The sequence below is a fragment of the Talpa occidentalis genome, unplaced genomic scaffold, assembly GCF_014898055.3.
Source record: "Talpa occidentalis isolate TD23 unplaced genomic scaffold, MPIMG_talOcc4v2.1 talOcc4.14, whole genome shotgun sequence".
NCBI classification, from domain to species: domain Eukaryota; kingdom Metazoa; phylum Chordata; class Mammalia; order Eulipotyphla; family Talpidae; genus Talpa; species Talpa occidentalis.
Genome location: NW_023601433.1, coordinates 89,504,860 through 89,532,164, shown reverse-complemented (window position 1 = coordinate 89,532,164; position 27,305 = coordinate 89,504,860). Strand labels below are relative to the sequence as shown.

At 60.1% G+C, this 27,305-nt stretch overlaps 1 protein-coding gene across 1 annotated transcript in view; it reads right to left on the bottom strand.

Annotated features, from left to right (window-relative positions):
• Window positions 1-27,305, bottom strand: part of TMEM132C (transmembrane protein 132C) — a 177,045-nt gene that overhangs the window by 85,908 nt on the left and 63,832 nt on the right. The window contains exon 2 of the mRNA XM_037509872.2: window positions 25,589-26,480. Within this exon, the coding sequence (XP_037365769.1) occupies window positions 25,589-26,480 (892 nt within the window). The remainder of the gene's footprint in view (window positions 1-25,588; window positions 26,481-27,305) is intronic.

Genomic DNA, 27,305 nt, shown 5'->3' with positions numbered 1-27,305 from the left:
AGAGAGATAGTGGACAAGGTGCGGAGGGGGTTAAGTCTGACCGTATCCAATGGGAAGGGAGTGGCCTGACTCGCTGGAGAAATCCCGCGTGACCCCCCTGCTCGGGGCAGGTGGGCAGGTGGTGCTGGCATGACTCAGGTCGGGACAGGCCGAACAGGGTGTCCTGAGGCTGTTTTCCTCTGTGGGGTTGGTTGCCAGCAAGAATGCGTGGGTGCTGGAGAAGGGCCTTGCCTGGCGTTGTGGTGTGAGGCGAACGCAGACACCAAACAGAAACTCCAAGCATGGGGCTGATGAACCAGAAGGAAGACGCTTAAGGTTCCCAGCACACGACACACACCTGCCTGCTGTTCCAACCTTCTCCCAACACCCCGGCCATGATCTCTCCATTCCTGGTTACACCCAGCGTGCTCCTACCTCAGGGCCTTTGCACAGGCTGCCCTCACACTGGCTCACTCACCCCTCAACTCGCCACATGGCCGGATTATGTTTTATTCACATTCTGCTCAAATGTCACTCACTCAGCAAGACTGTCCCAGAGAACCTGACCCAAAACTACCCTTACAGCCATACTTTCCTTCCTTCAGAACAGCTGTTGGTGCCGGAAATGATCTTTTTTTTCCAAATAGATTTATTTATTTATACAAGAACTGGGGTACAGGCCAGATTCGCGGGAGGGTGAGAGGACTCACCAGAGACAGCAGGAAGCAGAACAGGCAGACTGAAGAAATCCACTGCTGAGGGGAGCAGCGGGGAGACAGGAGAGGTCTGCCGCGCCATGTGGGAATCTTCCTGCCTGGCCGGGGATCGAACCGGTGCTGCAGAGGCTGCGGACAGCTTCACAGCGCTGCGCTCAACCAGCTGCGCCACCGGGGAGGCCTGGAAATGATCTTATACTTGCATTTCTTGATGATTTATTGTCGGTCTCACTGCAGGAACGGAGGCGCACAGACAGGCCGCAGGAGCCTGTGACACATAGTAGGTGCTCAGTAAGTTGATACTGAGTAACACAAAGGGTCACACGATTATGACAGGTTATTCTCTCTCTTTTTAAATGGTAGCTCGCTGTATTTAATTCTGCTTTTATAGAAAGAGCTGCATTTACTCCCAGACTCCAAGGTCAGGCCGCAGAGGAAAGAGGCCTCCCCGCTCCTTGGGAGCCCACAGCTGCGACCCAGCCGCTCCAGATCAGGCCGTGTCCCCCACGTGATGGAGCGTGGGGGGCAGCAGAAAGCCCGCAGGTGTTGAGTGAAGTGTCCCCCCAGGAGCCTTTGAAGGAACGGGCGCTGGGCAGGAACGACCCTGCCCGGGGCGGTGGGGGGAGGCGGGGTCAGAGCGAGGCCTCGAGAAGTGGAGCAAAGCCAAAGCGGACCTTCCTCCCGGCCTCCCGGGACAGGCCGCCCTCGGCGCACACCCGCCTGCGCCTAGGTTCCAAGCCAGAGCCTGCTCCGCCTTGTCCGGGCGAGTCCCGGGGGCTGGGTGTCCCCTTCTTTGCCCCCGGTGAGCAGGGAACAGCCTGCGCAGCTGTGCGCGGCGCTCGTGGGGAGGAGGGGGGGAGCCTTGAAAGGAAATGCGTGAAAGCTGTGCTCCATTTTTCAGGATCTCACACTCATATTCAGGCCAAATCTTTTGGGGTGTGTGTGGGGGGTGGAGAGAGCTCGCGCTAAAGAGCCTTTCAGTCACTTGGAGCATCTTCGATGTCTTCTAGACGGGACCTGTGTCCACTCACCAGTGGCCACCGGAAGTTCCCTCTTTGTGAATTCCGCCCCCCGCGCACACGCCGGGCCCCTGGCTGACTCCTGGTGGCCCCGAATGGGGAGAAAACGAGCGTGGAGGGAGAGATTTCCGAACGGCTCCGTCTCCGTCCTCCCCTTCTAATTACCGGCTGCCAGGAGCAAACGTCCTGCGGCAAAAACTTACCCAGAGAGAAGACAAATGGGTTTGGAAGTGGGTCACCGACAAGGTCGCCCACAGAACTATGCTATTGTTATTTCCCCCCAAACGTACCTTCATTAACTTTCTTTTAAAAACTAGAACAAAGAGCTCCAGCCTTCTGACGAACACGCTTCCGGCCCGGTCACTCCTTTCAGCCTGAGTCCCTGCCCTGGCCAGCGCCCTGGGAGTCGGGCCAGCACCACCCCTGCCTGCTGTCCTCCAGCTGGCCAGGTCGCCCTCAAGCACACCCCAGACGGGGCGTCCCCCAGAGCAGCTCTGGGAGCTCGAGCCCAGGTCCCGGCAGCTCCGCGGCGAGCGCGCTGCGACTTCCCGGCAGATGCCACACCGGCCCTCCCCAGGAACAAGCTCAGGTGTGACCGGCTGACGGGGCCTGCAGCCGCGTGAGCATCCCTGCCCCTTCTCCGCATGAAGCCCCGGCAGCTCTCCCCTAGGAAGTCACCGGGCAATGCTGACTCCATGGCCTCCCGGTTTCAAACTGCTCGTGCGGCCCCCGCCACCTGCCCAGCCCACTCCGACTCCAGGTTTATTTCTGACACTCAATGGACAGTACTCGGAGGCGCTCAATCCGAGCAAATTCAAGAGAGCTGCTCCCTTCCCCACACGGCACGGCCTTCCGGCGTTCTCCTGACGGCCGCTGGAGACCCGGGCCAAAAACGTGGGGTCTTCTATCCGTCCAGTTTGACCCTAAAACGCAAGCACCAACTTTCGGTGGCGAAGACGTCCTGGAGAGTCCAGATCCTAAATCTCGCAGCCCAGCCCCTTCTCTCTGCACAGTGCAGGGACCGCAGCCCCCTCTCTACCCAACTGCGTGGCCCCAGTCTCCTCTCAGGCCACCGCCAGCCCCGAATTCCTCCCTGGACGCAGCCCGCCAGCTGGATTCCCGTGTGCGGCTTGGTCACCTGCGCGCCCCTGCTGGCCCCTGGGCCGGGCCTCTAGAGGTCTCGGCGAGCCCGTCCTCTGCTCCTCCATAAGGGGCAGTTGTCATTTTCAGCTGGCCACGCGGCCACCAGGTAGACCCCAAACTGCACCTCCTGGCCCCCGTAAGCTGTGTGACCACATGTCCGCACTCTGGCCAGTGGGCAGCAAGTACAGGGGGTGCTGCCGGACTGTGGATGGTGCTTTTCCATCAGTGGCGAGCTGGGCCTGCTGTCCAGCCTCCTCCCAAGTCCACATTTGTGTTGGTGGCTTGAAACTGGTCACCGTGGGACACTCGCGCCCTGGACATTTGCCCGGGCCCCCAGCGCATTTGCTTTGCAGAAATCCTGAGATGTTCCTGTAGCCTCCCCCACCCACGCCCCCCTCCCTGAGAGGCTCAGGGCCCGGCCGCTCCCGCCCTCAGTCCCGATGCTCTGGTAACACGGTCTGTTTCCTCAGTTTCTTTCACCCGCCTCTTCTGTTCCGTGCTGGTTACGACGGCTCAACGCGGAAAAGCCGCTGGGCCACGCGGTGCCTCTAAGCGCCATGCGGGAGCAAGTCCGCGCCCCTGGGTCCCGGCACTTCCCGCGCCAGTGGCCAGAGGCCAGCTCTCCGGCCTGCCGGCTGCCGCTCCTCAGCGGGGCCAGATGTCCCCTCTGCGGGCGGGCCCGCGCCCCACCCCATCCCCGCAGCGGGCGCGCCCACACGTCACGTCCGAGGGGCCAGTCGCGCCCCCTCTGCCGGCCGCGGGCGGGTCTGGAGTCGGAAGCCAGCAAGTCACCGCGGAGCCCCTAATTGGAGCTGACAGCCATGATTTATTTACCGCGCGGCTCTGAGCTCCGAGGCATGATCACACCTGGGGCCGGCTGTCCCCGGCGCGCTCAGAGCCGCCGCAGAGGAGGGAGGGGCACCTCGAGGACGCTCTAATCGGAAATAGGCCTGTGGCCTCCAGTTTCTAGATTTTCTGTTACCTTGGCCGGGGCTTTGGGGGTGGTGGGGAACCATTCGTGCCACCCCCAAAACCGTGTGGTGGGCAGCTGGGCCCTGCCTCTGGCTGGAGAGCGGCCTTACAAGGGGGCAGAGTCGGGGCCTTCTGGGGAGTCTGCCCCACACCCGGACAAGGCCAGAGCCAGGACTCGCCGGTTTCACCTTCCTTGCAGCGGCGGCTCCCGAGGGCCAGGCCGGCTTCTCAGCCTCGAGGAAGGGGGACCCCATGCGGGTGTCCCGCTCTCCCCACGGGTGGATGCAGGGCTGGGCGGTGAGACGTTGCCAGTCGCAGGCCAGGTCAGGCCATGGACAGCGCCGTGTGCGTGCAGGGGGCGCCGGAGGCATCTCAGGGGACCCCCAGAGCCCGGGCAGTGCTTCCCCAGGGACCAAGGTGCATGAGTAACAGACAGTCAGCTCAGGGGCGCCCCAACCCAAGACCCCAGAGCCTGCAGCTACTGCCGGAGCCAGAACAAGGAGCCGGGGGTGACAGACTGCGGACCCTGCTGCGTGGGAGCAAGTGTCTGAGGTTGACTGGAGCGTAGTGGGGCCACTGGGGAGGAGGTGCCCAGCGTGGTGGCGGGTGCCGCCTCCCAGTCTCTCAGTCTCCTGAGATTGAGTCTCTCCCCTGTTCCACCTTCCAGTGTCTCCCCTGTTCTACCTTCCAGTGTCTCCCCTGTTCCCTCTGACCACTCGTGCGTGGCTGGACCACGCCAAGCATCCTGGTCGCCCCACTGCCAGATAGGGCACCTCCCCTGGGGCAGGAGATGCCGCCCCCCCAGGGTTATAAAATGGGAGGAGAGCACACACCTGGGACCCTAGCAAGGGCGACTCCTCCCAGGCCCAGACCTGGACCCCACAGGACCACCGTACCCGGCCGCGCCCGGTGCCCGCCCCTAAGCAGGCAGGACTTGAGCTGGGACAAATCATCTCCTTTCTAAATGAATTCCACGACTGCCGGGAGATGACGGTCCGGCGGCAGCCGTCTCGCGCTCTCCTGTAGAGCAGAAAACAGTTTTCTCTTAATCACCTTGACCTAATTTTATCTTCCGCCCGGCAATAAATGGATGGTTCCCAGAAATATCATTTAACCCTGGGAGGAAACACTTGAAAACACGATTACTGTGCATATCTGTCATGTTTTACACCCGAAGAGCTCAGGCTGCCTACAAAGACTGTCATCAGTAGACAAAGGGCCTGGGGCAATTTAGAACATCAAAGTCAAGCAGAGAAGAGGCGGCGAGGTACAGGATAGGGCTGGGGGTTGGGGGCAGCGGGATCAGGCGGGGGTGCGGGGCCCGTCCGGGCCTTTCAAGCGGCAACGGAGTCCTGACACAGGTGGGCTAGTCCCCCGGCTGCGGGGACCACCCAGGCAGTGGAGACGGCAGCTGGGGGCTGCAGCGACTTTCCGGGAAGGGCTGACCCTCTCCCCTCACCATCAAGGTGTGTTTGCCAAGATGAGAGCGCCCGAGCCCGCGCAGGTTGGCGTGGCCACTGAAGAGCATCCGTGTCCCTGCCCCGGAGGTCGTGCCCCAGGACTGGGCACCCCGGAGGCTCGGGGAGTCACCAGGGCCTACGTCCTTCCTCCTCTCAGCTCTGCTGCCATCCATGCGGCTTCATCCTTGGGGGGAGGGCACAGACGGCGGCTGGACTCGAGGTGCCAACAGTTGGGACATAATGACCCTCCCTCCCCCCAGAAGGAAGAGATGTTTCTTCCCAGAGATGCAGCTGGAACCTCTGTCCACTCGTGAATCAATGAGCGGTGAGGGGGTTTCCTAACAGCAGCCCTGAGAGGTTGAAGATACGGCCCTGATTTGGGGGAACCCCTTCACCAAGTGGGAGGGTTCGTGTCACCTCCCCACTCTTCGGGGTGGGGAGAGCTTATAACCGACAAGGAGCGGCAAGGAGGCGTGGGGACGCCAAGACAAGGCCCAAGAGGGACTTGGGGTGCTTGACCTGAGGGAAGTCGGCTGCCAGCAGGGCCACACTGGAGACACCCCGCCAGCTGAGCTCCCCCATCTGGGTGAACCCCTGGATGCCCAGCCTAGTGGGGGTCTCAGACAACTTCAACCGACGTCACCACAAGCCACGAGAGGCTTGATGAGAGCGGCCCAGGCGGGCCCGGCCCATCAGCACGGGCGAAACAAACCTCTGGAGTTCGGGGGGCTGAGAGGCGGCCACCTCAGCCTCCGGAGCTGGGCGAGGTCTACGTTCCTGGAGGCATGTGGGTGCCAGAGAACCCAGGAGTCTGCTCAGGCCACACAGGCCGCCAGCGGCATTTCCTGCGGCTCCCAAGGAAGAACTCGGCGCCCGAGGCAGCCGGAGTCCACCGCGCGGCGGGGCCGGCAGGGAGCCGGGCGGGAGGAGCGGCGCGTATTTCCGTCACTGTTCTGTGTGGCCGCGAGCCTCGGGGTTTCGCAGGCACCTTCCAGGTTCACAGGGAAAATCCGTTATCGCTTCTACTTCCGCGCTGATCTCAGTGAGAAAAAATACGCAAAGGCCAAGGCAGATCAACCTTCCCGCTGGCTCTGAACCGGCTGCTTCCACGGTGGCTGCCGTGACGCCCTGCCCTGCACAGAGACCCCGCGCCGGAGACCCCACAGAGGGAGTCTCCAGGAGGCGCAGCCTGGACAGAGACCGGAGCCCGGTGAGCCGGCTGACCCATGCGGGGGACGCCACGCAGGCGGCTCCCGGGCAGGACTGGCTTCGTGTGGGTGAAGGGCCACAGGCCTAGTGGGGCAGGCCCGTCTGCGGCTGTCCCTCCGGGCAGCGGACTCAGGCCCTGCTCCCTGGAGCAGCCACAGGGTGTCCCTGTCGCCAGGAGCCACACACGGAAAGTTCTGGAACTTAGTACTTAAATGTCTATGATACTAAGTGCCTAATTCACTAAAACTTATAATTTACTTAATATTATTTTTTACAACAATTTGCTATTTTTTTACTCCTCAGCTTACATAAAACCTGGTTACATTATGAGTGAAACAAATGCTTCACTTGATAAAAATGGAAGTTTCCCACACAAACCCCAGAACCAACGGCAGATCTGAGGTCCCCAGTGGGGGGGGGCACAGGGGGAGGCCCAGGGACCGTGGTAGAGGGGTGAGGTGGGACCCTGTCCCCCTAAATCACACGCAATATTGGAGCCCAGTGTTCCTTGAACAAAAGATGATACAATTCAAAACAAAGCGGAGGGTCCCGTGATGCTAAACAAGCCATGGGCTCCGTTTGAGGAAAAGGCCCGGCCTCGGGAGCACCGGGGGGAGCCCCTGGCTTTTTCTGATCTTCTCTGCACGCAAGACCTGTTAAAAACCACGTAAGCCCTTTTCCTCTCGCCTGAATTTTGCTCGTCGCCCTCCACGCCCTGCTATGACCGTCTGCCCGTGAAACGCCCGTGGTCTGTTTTGCTCACGTCGGCCTCACCCACACGTGATTGCACTTAGTAGGTGCTCAGCAAGTATTTATGAACTCAAGGAATGAATAAATTAATGATTTATGGCCCGAAGCCCCTCACTCACTCCACCAATCAAGCGTAAACTTGTTTGATCGTAAAGATTGTCCTGGGAATTCTCTCCTCATCAATCAGCACTGTTTGCACAAGCCCAAAGCGGGGTGCCCACTCCCCTTCGTATTCCAGTCGGCACTGCAATGCATTTTTGATGGTATATTTATTTTCTGTCAAGTAACAATAGGGCTGATGAAAAATGGGCCGTTCTGAGCCGCCGGAACGCGAGGAGGAGTAACGCGTGGATTAATCAGCCTCACAAAATAGGCAGCGCTCGTCCCCGCACAGGGCAGTCGCCAGAGAACCGCACAAATTAAAAAGGATGAAGAGGATCAATTTTCTAGGAATCCGAAAGCCCGGAGAGCCTGGGAGCAATCAAAGGCCCGATTTTAGCCTCCCAAGTCTGTGTCTTGTCTTCCTCCTGCGCTTAAGACAACTAGAGAAAATATCTCCCCTCCCTTCCCCACGGCAGCCTGCGTTCCCCTGGTGCCCAGGGCAGGAAGCGGAGGCCGATAAATGCACTTTTTTTGCCTTTTATCTCTAAAGGGGATGTACAAGTTAGTATCCAGAAATCTACATTTTTAGCAAAAGTAAAGTGCAAATAACCCAAATCTCTGATACTGATCTTTCAAAGGGGCTTTCACAATCTGACTAGAAAGCCACAAATGAAAAACTTTGGATCCATTTTTGTTTTCAATAAAAATCTTGTTTAACAGCATCATGAATATTCATGCTTTCGGCTTACTTCCAAATAAAAACAAGAGAAGCCAAATGAAACAAGAAAAGAGAAAGTAGTTCACTCAGCTGCACAAAGGTTTGAGGGACACGATTTTATGTTTTAAGACATGTGCATCTGTTAAAAAAAAAAAAAGGAAACTCACAATCACCAGAGCACAAAAAAGCACCAGCAACCCCAACAGCGTTTCTTAAACTCCAGATATTTCCTGACTGGCTTGTGAGGTCGGTGTCCGAGGACCCTCTCAGGGCTGGTGAGTGTCCCTGTGTCCACGACTTCGGTATCACCGATGTTTAGAGAAACGCAGCCTCAACGCTCATCAACAGCATCAATAGTGCAGCAAGTTAATGATGCATTTCTCATCCACATTAAAACAAATTATAATTAGCAAAACAGAAGCGTGTCCAAGTGGTAGGTAAGGTTTGGTGCGGCGCCAGCGGTGGGATTATCATACTTTGGAAAGAACGATCTACCTGAGCGGAGGGCATTTACCAGCCTTTAATCCTCACGCACCCACCCCGGGCGGTCAGCCCTTAGCCACTAGGGCGGGCGGATGAGCTCCAAGAAGCTGCCTGATGTCAAGGGCTTGTTCCTGCTGAGACTCAACAGTATAAGCAGTTGGGCTCACTCTGCTGTTGATTCTGAAACTGGGCGTTCAGAATCAGGGCTTGAGGCCAAGCGTCTCCTGAAGGGCCTGTGCTTTCCAATATGGCGCCCGACATGCCAATCACAGCGGGGTTTAAAAGGAAATCTACTAAAATCAAATAATCTTCACTTTTGAGTTCCTCCATCGCAATAGCCACTTCCGAGTGCTCACTACCCACTCGGGCAAGGATGCACGAAAGCCGTACACGTCTGCCCGAGCCCCATCCTCACGCCGGCCAGCCCTCCTCCATGCCCTGGGCCTACTGTCAGTAAATTTGGGACCCACATTCCTGCCCTGCCAGGCTGGGATCCCCAACTCTTCATAGGCATCGTGGCTATTTCACTGGAAGTTTCTGGAGTCCACTGAGTATCAAACTTGACTCCATTTTCCAGGAAATTGCCTCCCTTCTGTTTCTGGATGTGAAATGGAGCTTCTAGCACAGAATTTCCACATGGAAGCTTCCAGTCACTTCACCAGCAAGTGGCAGCTTGACGAACTTCACTGGCTGCATAGCTCCGAAGTCACCTGTCATACAGTCGCTGCTACTTTTCAGATACTGGGATTAGTTACAGCATTATTATCTTGTATGCTGTAATAAACACAGCCCAGCCCAGATAAGACCTTGCACTCACATATTATGTATTGGAAAATGATTATGACTTCACCCATAATGGAACAGTGATAACATCAAACAAGAATGAGGTTTCGTCTTGGCTTCAGTCCAAATGGAGAAGTCATCCTAATAAACTGAGACAGACCCAAAGCACAGACTAATAAGAAGCTATCTGGTCTACTTGTTTCTTGCAGAGGAGTAGGTTAACACAATTAACTTGATGAAGCCTACACAGCTACTGAAATACTGACGTAGATTTTGTAAACAAAATACTTCCAGGAGTCAAGAAAATCATTAAGTGTGAGGAAGGTTCATGTGGGTGGTGGTACTGTAAAGAGTGGTGGGGACTATGGCAGAGTACAGAAAAAAGTCCCCAAGGCAGCTATAGGAGGGACTCAATTTCAGATCTTTTGATTTTTAAGAAGAAACAGAAACCCAGATTATAAAATAAAATTAATCATCTAAATAAAATATCTCAAATTTTAAATATTGTGTGAGCTCCCCACCCCCTTTCACAAACATTTTTCAAGTCAGCAGATGCTAAGTCAGGTCCTAAGCTATATTTTGATGATTTGCTTCATAAAGAACACGCCAGGAGTAAAATTTCAGGTTCGGATGATGCCTTGTAGCAGGCTGCAAAAACGGCCGTGATTCTTCCCTTCCCTGTAACAACATCCTCCCACAAGGGCCAAAGCTCCTCCCACAAGCGCTAACATCCATCTCTGCATTCCTGGAATGTGGGTGGTCTTGTGACTCCTTGTGGCCAGGAGAGGTAGAAGAAGCAAGGCTGACTGACTCGCCGGCTAGGCCTCCCTTCGCTCTTTCTTGGAGCCCCAGGATGGCCATGAGGACACGCCGAGGCTGGCTTGTCTGATGAGACACAAGACCCTTGCCTGCCTCATTCCAGACAACTGCCGGAAGCAGAGAGCCTTGCTGACCCAGCTGCTCTCAGGCACGAGTAGGCCCAGTCAGAAGAACCGCCCCGCTGAGCACAGCACAGACTGCAGAAGCAAACACCAGCGAGTGGGAGACACGCGTGCTGCTCCACACCCCTCATTTCCAGGGTGGCTTATTTGGGGGAGGCTACTATTACACCTTCTTAGTCGAGTGGCGATATCCCTGGGGTTCAAATGCCAGCTCCCTCAGTTACTAGCAACTGATTTAAGAACAGTTACTTCACCTCCAGTACATTCGTTTCCTCTGCAACATGAGGATGCTGCTGCGGCTGTTGCTGCCATTGAACGTTGTCACCACCATCATCATCACCATCACCCCCCACTTCACAGGGTCTTTGTGGGGACTGAGGGAGACAGCACGATCCCCAGGAAGCATTTAGAGTCTAACACACAATAAATTCTTGATGAATCACCTAGCAGTTGTTTTGTCTTCAGTCAAGCCTTGTAAAAACAACTTGAGTACGTTTTATCAGTAAGGACCAAACAAAGAAGCCTTAATTTTACCAACTCTAATGCTCAGCAGGCTGCTCCTTTCAGAAACTGGGCATGTTGGTGATCTTGGTAAGACGACATTAGTATGCTTTTTAATTATTTTTTATTGAAGAAACAGAGCCTTCGAAGTGCCAGGTGTACATCACCGAGAATCAGCACGTGCGTCTACACCATATTAAGTCCACAGCCTGTCTTTCACCACGCCCTCCGCCTCCTCCTCCCCTCTGCTAACTTCCCTCCTGGTCTTACAGTGCAAAGTCTATTTTTGTTTTGTTTAGCATCTATGCATCCCACCTGCTGGCGAGACCCACGTAGTAAGTTTTCAAGAATTTTAAGAGTCAGGTGGCAGCTTGCTGGGGCGGAGCATTCACACCGCGGGAGCAGGCCAGCGCTGCCGAGGAGGGAGGCTTTTCCCTGCGGCGCTTACCAGCCCAGCTCTGTGTGGTCCCCGCTCACCAGCCAACAGGCCTCTGCTCTTCCTTTCCCAGCGGCGCTTCCTGGCGTCACTTCTGAGGGAAGTGTCCCCCATCCACTATGGCCTGGGGTCCGGAGGTCATCTGAAGGGCCTGGGGCAGCATGGGTGTGCACTCTCCTGGGTCCTGGAGGCTGACCTCATGCATACGTCATCCCCGCAGCCGTGGAGCCACATATTAGAAAAAGGCGACGTCACCCGCCCCCAGAGTTAAGCTGTGGAGTCACCGGGTGCCACCGCGTCAGGAGGGGCCATCTCTGCACACCCACTTCCGAGCAGGCCGGGTGCAGCTGGGGGGGCCTGACCGCTGCCTGGGCAGTGCACACTTGATGAGTCTCCCTCGATGGCGGGACGCTGAGAGGCCGGGACGAAGCCCAGGACCTGGGCGTCCACGGGGCTCACGAAGCGCCCTCCTGCATGGGGACAGGCCGGCCGTGGCCTCTGCTGCAGAGCGGGGGACGCGGCGGCCGGGGAGGAATAGCAGTGCCCTTGCAGCAATGGAGCAGATGCCCTGTTCCTAAGTGTGGGGTCCCCAGAGTCAGTCTGGGCTTTCTTGGGGAAGACAGGGTGCTGGCTGCTGCTGGCGGGGTCCTGCAGCCCGCCGCGTGCCCGCCGGCTGACCCCAAAGGCCGGCCACCTGCCGGTTCCTCCCGGCCGGGGTGGGGGCCAGACCTTCAGACCTTCACCTGCGCAGCGGGGCTGGCGAGGGGTCCTGGTGTCCACCCGGTGTGTGTTTCTCCTGGACGGGCGGCGCTTTCCCCGGCGGGGCCGAGTCTGGCGGGCAGGGACACCTCACAGAGCCCAGCGGGAATGATCGGCCCAGGCCCACGAGCAGGTCCACACCTTGCTTTGTTTCCCACTTTCGCAGCCGTTGGGGAGGAGACGCAGGGACAGGGAACGGCCGCGCCAGAAAGCCACGGCAGCTTGAAGATGAAGAGATTAATCATCACACATTCATTACGACTCAATTACTGGGCTCGCCAGTGTTCTGTGGTCTCTCCTTTCATGTTCCCCAGACAGGGGCTTGGCTGTGCTTGAAGACAGAACATTCTGGAAGCCAGTGTACAGTCCTCGGGGGTGGGGGGCTGTTTCATCGCCACGGACTCCACTATGGAGGCTTCATTCTTATTCCACTCAGACTTTTCGGCGAGTGCCAGGACCGGAGCCGCCGCTCCTCCTGGAGACCCGCAGCACCGCTGGGGGCTGTCTCCCCAGCCAGAGGGCTCCCAGCGGCCGCAGGGACCTCCAGAACCACAGACACGCCGCCTCCGCAGAGCTTCTGCTGGATGAGGGCACCCCAGCACTGAGGCCCCCGAAATCACAAGACCCGCCCCCTCAGACAGGCGGCTCTGCTGGGGCTTACCCAGGGCTCTGAAGGGCCCCAGAGAAAGGCAGCAGGGGCCAGAGGGCGGCTCGGCACCGAAGCTCACCCTCCGCTGGGCCCAGTCAACCACAGGCCCCTCCTGTGACCCTATTCTTTGTTGGATCGGGTTTGGGGCTCACGTTCCTGCGTGTTTCAATTAGATGCCCCTAATCTGGAGACAAAGGAAAGAGTTGTAGGGATGTTTTCAAGCCTATTTTCTTTAACTTGATGCAAGAAAAAAAAAGAAAGTCGGCAATCTCTATAGCAACGAGCCAGTTGCCTGCTTGGTTGGCAATGGTTCAAAATTCAGGAGGACGCTGCCAGGACAGGTGGCCGCACCTCAGGATCTGGCCTGGCTCCTGCAGGCCGGGATCTCAGGGCTGCCTTGAGTCATGCCCCCGGCGGCTGCGATTTCCCTCCAGGGAGGGCCAGGCCCGTGTAACGGCCTTCAATCCTCTGCCCAAGTTTTCAATTTCTTACCCCTAGACCCTCCTATCTTTGTTGGATTGGGAAATATAATTTCTTGCTGAATTCTTCGGGTCGTAACTGCACTCTGAATGGAGATCCTCCCAGAATTCACTGCAGGAACCACACCCGGGTGCACGGTGGCCGGGCCAGAGGGAGGCCCCAGGGCTGTCCAGGCGGGGCGCTGGGTGGGGGCCAGGCTTCCTCTGCACAAGCCGGAAAGAAGCTCCGTCCAGGCAGAGTCCGGTGGTTTCCTTCTGGATGGCAGCCGCCCGACTGGAAAGCCAGGAGCTGAGGCTCTGTCTGCGTCAGCCCCACCAGCCCCCTTAAGCGACTGTGACTGTTGGTAACTGCAGATGCAGCCATGGCTGGAAATTCACGTAGTGCCTGGCCTGCTGCCTGCAGGGACCAGCGTGTCTTTGCTGAGTAAAGTGGCCCCTTGGGATGCCATGTGGTCACAAGGTCAGCCTGGGCCAGACCCGACAGCCCGCCAGTGTCTTCATTCAGGGTGTCTGGGCTCTTGTCCGGGGAAGGAGACCTGGAGAGGCTCAGGGTGTGCGAGGCCCGTGCCATGACAGCAACGGGACAGGGTGGTGCGAGGTGACAAGTGACAGGGAAGGTGGCAGAGGGAATGCAGAGGCTGGGAGGGGAGCGCCCATGAGGCAGGGAGGGGTGCTAACAAGGAGGAACCGAGTCCTGGGTCACAAGAGGGACCCACTCTGTGAAGGAAGCAGAAGAAAGAGCCTCGCAGGAGCAGCAGGAGCAGGTGCAAAGGCCCTGAGGTAGGAACGAGCTTTCCTGGGAAAGGGAGCGGCGAGGCTCTGGCCCGAGAGTGAGGGGCAGGGCTGAAGGGCGGGGGTGCCGCCTCAGCCTCCCGTGCTCGTCGCGTCCCAGGGCAGGTTTTTAAAGACAGTTGATCCTCAGGGGTGTCCCAGGGGACTCTGATTTACTCGCATTACGTAGGCTTCAGATGCCGGTTTTTAGTTCCAGCTTTTCTCTGATTTTTTAAACGATGGAAAAATTAAAATTAGGGTAAGTGCCTAACTTCCACCTAAATGGATTTGGAAATTTGCCATGGATGCCTTTGCTTCTGTCTGTCTCTCTCTGTGCCTCTGTCCGTCTGCTTCTCTGTCTCCGTCTCTCCCTCATTACAGATGAGCTGGGTGAGCCCCCGGGCCCGGGAATAAAGCCGGTTTCCCGCTCTGTTTGAGGGTGAGCAGCCGGGCTGTGCTGCCTCCTCCCCACCCACCTGAGGACCAGGAACTTCTCCTCCGGTGGTGAGTTCAGCCCTGTGAGACGACTCCCCCGACTGTTCCAGAAACATCTCCCCCAGGTTTCAGGCCCAGCGTGTCGTGGAGACAGCAGCATTGGCCACCGGGTGTCTTCAGTCTCGGCGCGTCCAGGTGTCCCCTCCCCTGCTCTGTTTTGGGGCCGTGACCCCTGGGAGGGTGCAGGGCAGTGCTGCTGGAGAATGACCCGCCCCCGGATTTGCCAGGTTAGGTTCAACCGAAAACACGCTGGCAAGAGTCGCTGCCGCAGCAAGAAGTCACTGCAGTGCGAGCAGAACGGTCACCTCCAGGTAAGGTGGCCGCAGGTGTGTGGCGGGGGAGCACCCTCAGATCTTGGCGCCCAGGTTCCCCCCTCCAGATGCAAAGACTTAGGCCCAAGACGAGTCTCCCCAGAAGCCCCCAAGACTGGGCAGCTGAACCAGGCTGCGCGGAACTGACTTGGGACACAGCTTGTTCACGTGGGGGACACCGTTGGTTCCCAAATACCTGCTGAGCGTCTGCACTGACCACACTGACGCTGCTGGGAGAGCTACCCGACAAGGGGCTCACCGGTCTCAGGCGGGTACAGGGGGTGGGGCGCTGAATCTCAGGCCCAGTGTCCCCTGCGGGAAGCTCGCTTTGGATACAGATTTCAGCAGGAGCTGACGGGCTCACAGCCAGCGCCTCGCGAGGCCAGAGCAGGCAGGAAGGTCGCTGGTGGGGGGCAGGGCCAGGGGCCAGGGCCAGGCGCACGGAGGCTGGGGGCGCTGAGTGCGCTCCTGCCGGGGATAGCTGGGCACCATGCCCGTCGGGCACAACAGCTGGCTTGGCATTGCCGGCGTGTCGGGGTGCTCAGGAGAAGCTGGGTGCCTGCCGTCCAGTGTGCAATAGTTTTTTTTTTTTAACTGTATTAGCGGCTCGGTTGGATATTTGTCTTGCTTTTCAGATACTAACATCACGTTCGGGTAATTTCTCCCACAACCTCATCACGTTCATAAGGAAGAAGCCAGAAGCCACGGCCCCAGATGCCTTTGCTGCTGCAGGAAGCCAAGTGCCTGGCACCAGCCAGCTGGGGTCCCCCGTCAGATGCTCCCGGGCGAGGGGGCGTCTCAGAGGGCAGCAGGGATGTGGCCCTGCCCGCTCACCACCGGGGGCGGCCTCAGGCGGGAGCAGAGCACAGCGCCTGGTTGCTCCCAGCTCACCCTGCGGGGCTGGCGGGGGGCACGGGCCGGGGATACCCCTGCTGACTCCCTGTCCGGTGACAGGAAGACCCTACTGTGAGCGCCTGGGCCTCCCGGGCCTCCCTGGCTGCTGTTCCCATCCCGCCAGCCTCCAGAGCTCGTGGTGGAAGCAAGCGGTTCTCAGAGTGGGGTCCCCGGAGCAGCCATGACACCCGCGCGCTGCGTCCTGCCGGTGCGCAGTGACACGGGGGCATCTCTCGGAGCATCATCTCAGCAATGGGCGCTGGGGTACACCCGGGGCGTCTCTCGGAGCGCGTCATCTCAGCTCTGGGAGCTGGGGTACACTCGGGGCGTCTCTTGGATCATGTCATCTTAGCTCTGGGGTCCGGGGTCACTGGGCGGGCAGAGCTGGTTCCCGACGCAGCTTCACGGGTGTCCTGCTCTGTGCCCGGGGAGCTGGGCTGCTCCGGCTGCACCCCGCCCCGCTGACTGATGACACCCGCGGCTGGCTCAGGGCTCCTACAGGGGAGTGGGGTTAAACCCCTAACAAGGGGGCTTGTGGGAAGGTGGCGTTCCCGGCTCTACCTCACGCCCACTGACCGGAGACTGACTGTGCCAGTGACTCTGGCGTGCAGGGGTCTGCGGGCGGGTGGCTCCAGGTGGGGCAGGCACACACACACGTCAAGGGACCCCGAATCAGCAGAGCCCACGCTGTCTGAACTCCGCTGGCCAGAGCATCCCCCCCAGGTCTGCTATGTCCCCTCACATGGCACAGGAAGTTCCAGAAGCCCAGGGGGGCAGGGGGGGTTTGGAGCCCAGCGCCAGACCCCTCCTCCCCACCCCTACTCTGCCATCCCCCCAGGCACTGGGCACCCTGAGACCCGCGTCCCCTCTCACCCAGGGCCCGGGCAGAGCGGCCACTGCTTTCTGGTTTCCAAATTCTCAGGCCTTTCAAGGATGCCTCGGGCCACCCGCACAGACCCGTGCCGTGCCCCCCGCTGCTGTCTCCCTCGGCTGTCAGCTCAGGGGAGCGTTTTCTGACTTTTCGGAAATGCATTCCTAATTGTTTGGTGCAATTCAAAAGTGAAGGGCTTTGCTCTCTTTCTCCAGGAGCCAAGAGGCCCAGCTCCTGGGGACCCAGGAGGTCAGGCCGGCTCGAGAAGACCCTGGGCCACGGCTGACGTTTCCGGTCAGCGGAGGACTCAGGCGGGGCCAGGGCAGCAGAGAGGCAGATGGCCCGTGGTGGGCAGGAAGGCGTGAAAGTGTCTCTTCCTACCTCGGGACATTATCCCCCGCAGAGGCGGGCGCTGGGCAGGCCGTCTCCCCAGCAGGGGATTAGGGATGTGGGGGGAAGAGAGAGGCTCTGAGCCCTTCAGAGACCTGGTAGCTGAGTGGTCACAGAGGGTCCAGGTGTGCCTGCCCCGGGCCAGAGGCTGGGCCCTGTCGCCTGCTCCAAAGCAGCTGTCATGGTCGGGTGTCGGGGTGGCATGGTGGGTGTCAGGGTGGCGCTCCGGGTCTCTGTGGCTGGACCCCGTGTCTGGCTCCCACTGGGGACACGCTGAGCCCATCATGGCCGAGAGCTGCTTCCGGAAGGGCTCGTGAGCAGCTAACGCCGGCATGTGACTGAGAACCTTCCGGTCCTCGTGAGAGCCCGGCCGCCTGCTGGGCGGGACGCTGATGTGATCAGAGCCTTTCCTTCTAACCGGGTTTACTGCCAGGAGACATCCCGCGCCACTTATCACGAAGTACAGACTAACTGGATTAGCCCTCGCCCTGTGGCCAGCAGGAAACTGGCCTCGGTTATCAGCCACCCGCGGCGGGAGGGGCGATTCGAGGTGTGGCCCTGGCCCGTGGTCCCGCAGGGCTGCCGTGGTCCTGCGGACAGCGCCCCACCTGCTCGCGGGCGTCTCCGGCCACTGGCAGACCAGCGGCCACGGCGGGCGGTTCCCCCCACAGCCTGTCTCCGGGCCTGTCTCCGCGGGCTCCCTCAGCCTCGGCACGCTGACCGGCAGCGTTTTGTGGGGAGGGCCTGCCCGAGCGCTGTAGGATGCCCAGCCTCACCCCTGCGCTCCGGCCACCACACACCAGTGGAAACTCCCTCCCCGGAGTGATCACTGAAAACGTGCCCGGATCCTGCCAAGTCCCCCGGAGGGCGTGTGCTGGCCCTGCCGTGAAGAAGCTCGGCTGACCTGACCCCGAGCTGGAGCTGGCCCTCCGGGACGGGAGCACAGGGCTGTGACGCTGCTATTTATCAAATGCCGACGACGTGCCAAGCACACAATGCAATCCCTTCGCACCGAGCCCCCAGGCCCTGCCGCGGGCGCGAAGCACAGACGCGCCGGCCAGGGTCCCAAGTGCGCTGGGTCCCCGCCCGCGCTGAGCGTGATGCACGGCTCTCTCCACCTGGGGCACAAGCCCGTCCACGGTGCCTGCGCCTCTGCCCCTGCTCCGTCCCCCTGCCGCGCTGCGGCCAGCGCATCTGGGGGGATCCGATGCCCGCGTCCAGCTCTGCGGGCCTGCAGAATAGGCACATTCACACGTGCTGGTCACAGTTTGTGGGTCGGGATGGACACCTGGCCAGACCCAGCTATGGGGGCCGTGGCTTTACTGTGGTAAAGAGCAGCATGACTTTGCCATTTCAGCCGCCCAGCTCAGGGTAGTCAATACGGTCATATCCTGCGGCCACCAGCTCCCCCATCTCCACCACTCAGTCACCTCGCGAAGCTGAAGCGCTGTGCCCATCAGTGAGCGCGTCCAGGCACACTCACCTGGGGCGCTGCTCGCCCCCCTCTGCCCGCTGTTTCTGATTCCGAACGTCATGGAAGCAGACTCACGCCGCAGGGGTCACCTGTGCTGGCATTTCCAGTCGGCGGAGGACTCAAGGGTCATCCGTGCACAGTGTATGTCAGAATTCTCCCCTTTTCAGGGGTGAATGATATTCCACGTGTGTCTAAGCCACACGGAGCCCATCTATCCATCTGCTGACGGACTTTGGTTGCTTCTGCTTCTTGACTCTTGGGGGCCGACGCTGCTGTTAGGAGCAGGGCAAGGTCAAGTGGAGGAGAGAGAAGGGGCAGCAGGTGCCAGTCGTGGGCAGGGGGGAAGCTGCTGCGGGGAAGGAGCTCCTGCGCTGACCCACAGCCGCCTCCCTCCTGCCCCACCCACATGCTCCTGTTTCCCGGGACGCCCCACCTCCCGCAGCCACCTCTCAGCGCATCACACGTGGATGCGGCCAGGGGACGGAGCCCAGCTGCCCGCAGAGCACACGACCCGGGAGGAGGGGCAGCGGCCCTGCCTGCTGCCCCGGAAGGCAGGGAGGGGAGTGAGCAGCAAGGCAAGCCCGAGAACGGCTTTAGATGGGGGTGCACGCAGGAGCTCATGCCAGGCTCCCCACCCCACGGTGTTCATTCAGCTGCTGCGGATGCAAGACAAGCGCCCCGGCTTCTGCGGCTTCGGACCCGGGGCAAGGACAGGTCCGAGCTGGGCAGCAGCAGACCGGCCCCCAAGCACCGTGGCCGAGGGCCGGGGCCGGTGCTCCTGGTCCCGGACGCCAGGTAGACCCGCTGCGGGGCCGTGGGCCTCTGCCGCGTGCTGATGTGTGTGCAACCGACGCGGCAGTGAACCGGGGGCTCGAAGCCTCAGGTGACGTCGTAAGTGGGCTGAAGAACGTGGACGGAGGAGGCAGGCCCGGGCCAGAGGCCCTGCTCCCTTGCCGGCGCGCGGCGCCCCAGCCCACGTTATGCTGAAACGGCGCCCCTGACGCTGAAATCGCTCTCAGATGTTTCACCGGAGCCGGGCTGCTTGGCAACCCAAATGTGCTGTGGGGAGCTGGGAGGGGCCCTGGGCAGGAAACATTATTTCTTCCCAAGCAGAAAGAAAATTGTTCCTTTTCTCTGTTCCAGAAGAATACATTTAAAATGACAAGTTGAGGAAAATGAAAACAAACCTTTCCTTTGGAGACATTCAACAGGGGAAACGAATTTTAGACAGAGTGTGGGAAAATGAGTTTCCAGAATTTTCTGAGTTAGCTCCAAATTTGCAGTCAATGCAAACTCGATTCTGTTTTAGAGCCCCCTCTTGAGCAGCAGCCTGGGGAGCCCGGGGGCCCCCACTTGACCCTGGGATGGACGCCCAACGAAGAGCCAACAATTGCCCAGGGCCAGCCAGGCGTCTGGACAACGCCTTGGAGGGATTTTCATATCCTCGGACATAAAAGGGACCAGAAAAAAAAGACTCCCTGAAATTAATTATGAACACAGGCGCGCAGGCTGAGTGCAGTAACGAGGGGACTGGATGGGAGGGTGCGGGCCTGGACTCCCCAGCCGAGGACCACGCGCCCCACAGCCCGGCCCGAGCACACGTGCGCCCCCCGCCACGGGGACCTGCTGGGCTGCTGTGGGGACGGTGCAGTGTCAAAGAAACAGGGGTCAGGCTCCGGGGGTGGGTGGAGGAGTGTGTCCCCACCGCCTGGGTCCACCCAGAACCTCCGGATGTGAGTCCATCGGGAAGGAGTTACATCTTTGCAGATGTAACTAGCTCGGGGTCTCAAGATGGTTCATTCTGGATTCGTGTGGGCTCAAAACCACTGCTGGCTCCCTGAGGAGACACGCAGAGCCGAGACGGACAGAGCCGGGTGGACGTGGACACTCGCCCGGGCGTAGCGGTGGCCGGGGCGGGGCCTCTTCTGGAGCCTCCTGAGGGCGCTGGGCCCTGCAGCTCCTTGCTGTCGGGTCTCCGGCTTCCAGAGCTGAGTCCATTTCCACTCTCTCCAGCTGCCACATTTGGGGCCATGTGGTCTGGAATCCCAGGAAGTTGACGTACCTTCTGCTTGGGGGCTACACCCTGCAGCCCCCCGACACCCTGGGCCCACAGTGACGGCCAGCCGTCCCGACGTCACCTCTGTGATGGGGCACTTCTACTAAGCGCTTCCAGTGTCCCTTCCAAACCGGCCAGCCAGGGCCTGTGTGGGCTCCGGTGCGGCAGTGGCCGGTGGGAGCTGGCCAGGGGCTGCTGCCGGGGCCCCAGACGGCCGTAGCGTGGAGGGGAGTGGCAGCAGAAGTTATGCCCACGACGGCACATTGGGGGGTTGGCTGGTTGGGATGGGGGCTCTCAAGTCGCCTCCTGGGGCTCCCCGACTCTCAGAAGGATCCCCTCCCGAGCCCCAGCTCTTGGATGTGGTGTTTGGGTTTGTGCCTCAACCGGTGCCTGGGCTGGCAGCTGGCCGGCCTGCGCTGGCCTCCTCCCGAGGCGGAGAGGCAGCAGTGCTTCCAAGGGTGGGTCAGTGCCCAGCAGACACCGAGTGTGACCGGCAGGGGCATTCTGGGGGGATCTGAGGACGCGGCTAGGGGTGGGCACCTTGGTGGGGAAAGCCTCAGAGGACTGTCTCTGCCTCCCACTCACTCCCCATCTCTGCCACCCTGTCCCCCACTCCAGTCACCGTCTTCACGCCCATGACATTTCTGGAGCATCTTCTTGGTTCATTACTTTAAGTCTCGTGTCCGTGGGGTTGAGCATATCCATAAAGTTGTGTAACTGTCACCACGATTTAATTTCTGGCGCATTTTCATCACCCCCAAAACACCCCCATAGCATTCCCCACTAGCCACCTGTCTTCCCGGCTCCTGGTGACCCCCAGTCTGCCTCAGCGCTGGCATCCTCCCGGCCCAGGCAGCCATTACCTGCAGCCCCCGAGAGGGGTCTCGGGCCTGGCCCCCCACCGAGCACCCCGCTTTCCAGGTCCACCCAGGCCATGGCACTTACTCACAGTGGCCGCACGCTTTCCCATGTCGGGGACCTTATCCCCCTTCGTCACTTTCCACCAGTGGACGCCTGGGGTCTTCCAGGACGGGGTGTTAGGAACACGCTGCTGTGGACCCCCGTGCGCTGGGTGTCCCCGAGCACGGCCCACGGTGTCTATCAGGAAGGATGTGTTCACGCACCCCCAACCACCGGGGGAACCGGGGCCGCCCCTCACCCCGCTGCTTGGAGCCAGGACGGCCCGCAGGGGAGAGAGGGGCCCCTGGCGTCGCGTGGCTGGAGGCCAAGGACGACCCGCGCGTCCTCCAGGCGCAGGCGGCCCAAGCAGCAGCGTCCTGGCCTAGCGGCCGGCGGAGCCGACCGTGTCCTCCAGGACGAGGCCCAGGGACAGGGTGCTGCTGTGCGAGCGCTGGGGGGGCCTCGCTCCCTTGCCGGGAGGGGCTCTGGCCCCCAGCAGGCCTAATGCCCACCCGAGTCTCAGCGGCGGGAGAACAGATCCCCTGCACTCCTGCGAGTTACGTGTTTCCACGACGAGGGGCGTCAGGCTTCCCGAGAACCAACTTCAGGGGCTTCAGACACGACCGGCCCCGATCTCCCGGTTCCCCGCTCTGAGGCGCGCAGGCCCGGACAGCACCACCCACTCGTAATCGCGGTTGGGGGCGGATGGCGTCACCGCAGAGAGGATCCCCCAAACTCAGTCTACTGTGGGGCTCTGAGGCAGCAGTCGCGGCGGGTCGGGGGTGATGTCCCGGGTGTCTCAGGCCCTCACGGGCACGTGGAGTGGCCGCGGCGCGTTTGCGACAGCCCGGGTCGGCAGGGGATCTTGAAATGCCGGAGGAGGCGCGTGGGTGGCTAACCTGGGCGGGGGGGGGGAGCTCTCGGTAATTGTTTCGGGACATCCCCGTCAGCCACGGAGGAAACATCAGTGGAAAACAACCCTTAATTGAAGATACACGCCTGGTGCCAAGGGCTGGGCTTGCTTTAATTCTGTAAATGTTCTCCGCGACTTTATTCCGTGCTTAGCCACATGCCAAGGGGCGGGGTCTCCACCCAGGGGACTGACATACTTGCAGTTTTTGCAAAAATAGATTCGGTTATGTGCTGTTTATGTTGGTAATTGTTTTATTTTTTATTTTCTAAACTAGGCCTCTAAAACCACCTCAGGGCCTCCCTGGTGGCGCAAGGGGCTAAGACACAATCTATGAAGCTACCCACAGCCACTGCAGGGAGCTACCCACAGGCACCCCAGACCTCTCCTGTCTCCCCGCTGCTCCCCTCAGCAGTGTGTTTCAGTAGATCCACCTCTTCTGCTCCCCACCCTGTCTATGGGGAGTCCTCTCACCCCCCACACCTCTGGCCTGTACCCCAGTTCTTGGGGAGAAGCAGGGAGCCAGGAGAGGTCTGGTGCGCCATGTGGGACCCTCGCTGGCCAGCCGGGATGCACCTGCGCTGCAGAGGCTGCGGGCAGCTTCACAGCGCTGCACTCAGCCGCCTGCACCACCAGGGAGGCCCGCCGCCAGATTCTAACTCCCATATTAACTCGGCCCTCTGCCCTCTCCGCTCACCCCTTTCCCTGACGGCCCCCCATAACCAGTCTACTTTCCAGAGCCTGTGAGTTATTTGTGTCGTGCTTTGTTAGCATGATTTATAGCCCGCGGCTGAGAACCGCCAGCCAGCAGCCAGAGTTCACTTTCCCACTCGGCTTGACGTAATCACGGCAAATCTCATCCGTGCCGCGGCAGAGCGCGTGTTTTTTAGAGCTGAGTGGTATTCCCTCGCTCTCGCTCTGCACCCACGCGCCCACCCGGGCACCGAGGCTGACGCCGTCCTGGCCAGCGTGGGTCCACTGCGGGCCGCAGAGCCGCCGTCCGAGTCAGCGTTTCCATGTTTCTCAAGCAAATACCTACAGTGGCTTCGCTGGGCTCTCGGTTATTTCTAGTTTCGGTTTTTAAAGGAAGCGCCACGCCACCCCGCGGAGGGGCTTTCTGACACGGAGGGAGGCCCCACTCGGCTCCGATCGGCATCTCCTCGCGACGAGGGAGGACGGGCGCCTGCTCCCGTGCGCGCGGCCTCCGACCGCCGCCTTCAGGGACGCGCCTCTTCGGGTCTTCTGCTCATTTCCTCGCCGGGCTGGCTGTTTTCCATTGTTGCTGGAAGCAGGCGACACCCTTTCATCTGGGTGTCTCACACCCCGGAACATGCTGCTACTACCCTCTGTGTTCCAAAAGCTCTTGTTATAAAAAAAAAATTGCTCTTTAAACAAAATCACAGAGAAGTGAGAATCAATACTGCTTTGAGGATAAACCCGGTGGCTGTTGTTTCATACGAGGCACGACGCCTTTTCCCGCTGAGACAGAATTCAGTGCTTATTGAAGTTCTGATGGCTGCTTGGAAACAGCTCTCTCAGCAGCGCGCAGCTCTCACGCGAGGCTTTTCGGAGCCAGATGCGGCTGCGAGCACCTCCCGAACCAGCCTTAGCCCACGGGGTCCCCACAGCCTGTGACGGGAGGTGCGGCCATCACCGCTGCCTTACAGGCGGGGAAACTGAGGCGCACGGAGCCAGGGACTTGCCTGCCGCACAACCAGAAGAGCCACGGGTCAGAGCCAGGGCCGGTGGGTGCAGGAACCCCTGAGCCCCGCACCGCGCCTTCCGGGTGGCGACAATGCACAAGGCAGCCCCCCCCAACCCGGGGCCAGCTCTCAGGCCTCCTGCGTGGGAGACCCGTCCCTGGGTGGCGGGGCCGGCACCTCGGTCAGGCCCACCCTGGCCGCTCGGAGCCCGCTCCCTGTTAAGGCTGGACGCAGATGGAGACCGCGAGGACTCTGGAACTAGAGCTCTTTGGCTGCCCTCCTCTAGATGTCCATGTCCTGGCACCCGGGTACGGTCATGGCACTTAAAAGTGGCCGGTGTCCTTACCACAATGTCGGCGGCAGGTACCCGGTGGCCAGCGGCGGACTGTGACCCACGACGGAATGTCCCAGAAGGCCCACTTCACACCGCAGGGAACAGGTAGGATTTGGGGACTCCCTGGTGCCACACGGGGTTAAGCACAGCACTGTGAAGCTATCGGCAGCCTCTGCATCATGAGCGCAATCCCCGGCCAGGGAGCTACCCACAGGGCGCCGCAGACTCTCCTGTCTCCCCCTGGTCCCCTCAGCAGCGTATTTCAGTGGCTCCGCCTGTTCTGCTCCCCACTCTGTCTCTGGGGAGTCCTCTCACCCCCCCTCCTCAGCTCTGGCCTGCACCCCAGCTCTTGTGTGCATAAATAAATAAATCTTAAAAAAAACCAAACAGGTAGGACCATGACCTCGCTGAGTACGACAGCATAAAGGCCTCCTGTCCAGTCCCAGAACCAGGGCAAAGGAGGAGGAGTCGGTAAAATCAGTCCACTCAGAAAAGAAAAATGAGGATGATCATGACGACCAGACAGGCGGAGGGCACGGCGCGGCCCGGAGGGCGGAGACGCGGGGGACACCTCCAGTCGCTGCACGCGCACGACCCAGACCTCTCCGAAGACCCACCTCAAGCCACGCGCAAACGCTCAGCCCGAACAAAGCACGTGGAGCAGCTGTGATTCCCCTCGGCACCATTTCCCCAGCAACTCACTCAACATGGGGTCGTTACTTTTTTACTCTTCAAAGAAAACCACGTCCTCGCTGCCTCAGAACCAAGCCCTGCTCACGAATGGGAACGAGACCTGGCTTTCGGCCTCTCGCCCTTGAAATCAGCCTCAGTCACACACGTTTTCATTATCATGAAGCTCTGGGGCAGGTTTGGAGGGGACTTGCCCCCGGGTCCCCCAGGCCTGGGCACCCCAGATAGCAGACACCCCGGCACCAGACTTTAGCACCACCACCCTGTCACGAGTCTCCGAGCTGGGCACCTGACGGCTCGGCTCCTCTGCTGCTTGACTTTAGGTTTTGTAGTGCTGCCGGGAGACCCTCCTCACTGCCGAGCCGGACTCACCGCCCACTCGCCCGTCTTCCCCGCAGCACGTGAGCCGCCACACGGAAGGGAAAGGAGCCGGCCCCCTGGCGCCATCACATGCCCCGGGAGGCTCCCGACAGCTACGTCTCCTCCCTGAGCAGCCTCGTCAGCACGCACCAGCGCCTGGGCGTCCTGAGCAAAGCAAAGCCGGCGAACACCCCAGGACTCAGGCTCTGAGGAGGGGACTAGCCTACTCTTGCTCCCCTGGGCTCCGGAGCCTGCCCCCTCCACCCCACGCTTCCCCCCACGTGCCACGTTCATGCCAGGCCAGCCGAGGCCACCGGGTCGAGAGCCTACCTCAAGATGAAGAGGTCCACAGAGGAGTTGCTGGCGATGGTGACGTAGGCAGTGACCACGTCCCCTTGCTTGACGGGCCTGGTGGGCAGCCGGATGGCCACATTGCTGTCCAAGTGCAGCTCGCTCAGCAGGGCGCTGTCCTGGCCCCGGAACAGGCCGATGGGGCCGATCCTCTGCAGCTGGCCCGTGGCATCCTCCAGGCCGCCCCTGCCCGGGCGGATGGCGTTGCCCTTCCTGACACCCCCTGCGCCGCAGCCCCCCCGCGCGTCCCCCGGCTGCAGGCTGTAGTAGAGCTCCACGGGGCTGCCCTCGGGCGGGACCCCCGCCTTCCGCCGGCCCGCCACCACCGTCGGGGGCCCGAACCAGGCGGCCAGCAGCTCCAGCTCGGCCACGCACAGCCCCAGCGCCCCCTGCAGCCGGCAGCTGGCCCGCACCTCGCGGGTCTCCCGGAAGGCGAAGAGCCGCAGGCAGGGCAGCGCCTCCCCGTTGGCACCGCGCTCGGCCCAGTCCCGGCCCACCAGGTGGAACAGCACCTGCACGCGGGGCCGGCTCAGGTAGACCTTGTCCTGTAGGATGTGGGCGCGCAGCCGCCAGTTGAGAGGAAACGTGTCTGTCGGGCCGAGAAAGTTGGAAGTGGCCATCAAGTCCAGAGGCACTGCCTTCTCCACGGAGAAGGGCCCAAGGGTGGCGTTGAGGATGGGGGGCCGCTGGGCCCTGTAGGTGAAGAAGGACTCCACCCTGGTCTGCAGGCTGCAGTTGCGCTGGGGGTCTTGGCTGGTCTCCTTCAGGAAGAAGGAGGTCTCCGCTCGGAGGACGTGGTAGCTCACTGGCAGGTATGGGGGCAGCGAGGACAATCTCTGCATGCTGTCCGTGACGCCACGGCCCTCTATCACTGCAAGGAAGAAAAAGACAAAAGTGGGATTACTCGTGGGCACCTTGGAACTGACTGGATCCAGAGCGACTGGGGAACCGGGTGGGTGTGCTGGTGCCCGTGTGGCTGGGACGACCCACTCCGGGCATCAGCCCCACGTGACACATGTGTGAGGACTGGGGCAATGTTGAGAGACAGATTCACCCAGTTGAACGTAACAGGATGCTGGCAAGCAGGTCTGTCTATTACTCAATTGCGTGGCACCGGTACATGAGGAGGAAAACAGCACAATGGAATAATAAATAAACCCATGTCCAGACAGAAATTCAGGATGCGCCAAAAGTGACCCCCAAAACCCTGAGGCCAAGGCAGACTGTAATTAATGGAGCTGGGAGAATCCACTGACCTTTCGGGAAAAGGATAAAATCCCATCCCTACCTCACACCACTCAGGTGGCTGTGATCCAGATTTAGGGAGATGAGAAAGCTTCAGTACTGAGAGGAAAAAAGTGGGTGACTTTCTCTGGTGTGCATGTAGAAAACGTTCTCTAATTATGGCTCCATGTCTGAACGCAATTTTTTAAAAAATGATACATTTGCTCATATAAACGTATTTTAAAATCTTTCACGGGGTGAAACCTATCATCGATCAGGTCAAAAGAAAGGGGGTGATCTAGGAGGCATGGCCAAGGGCTCACTCGTGCTGAAATGGATTTTATTTTGCCCACAGTATTTGAAAAGATCATGACCGACAGGAGGCATTTGCAACATCTGGGGAGAATCTGTGTTTCCAGCATCTCTGAGCACTCGGGAGGAACTGGCCCACCTGGCAGCAGAAGACGCTCAG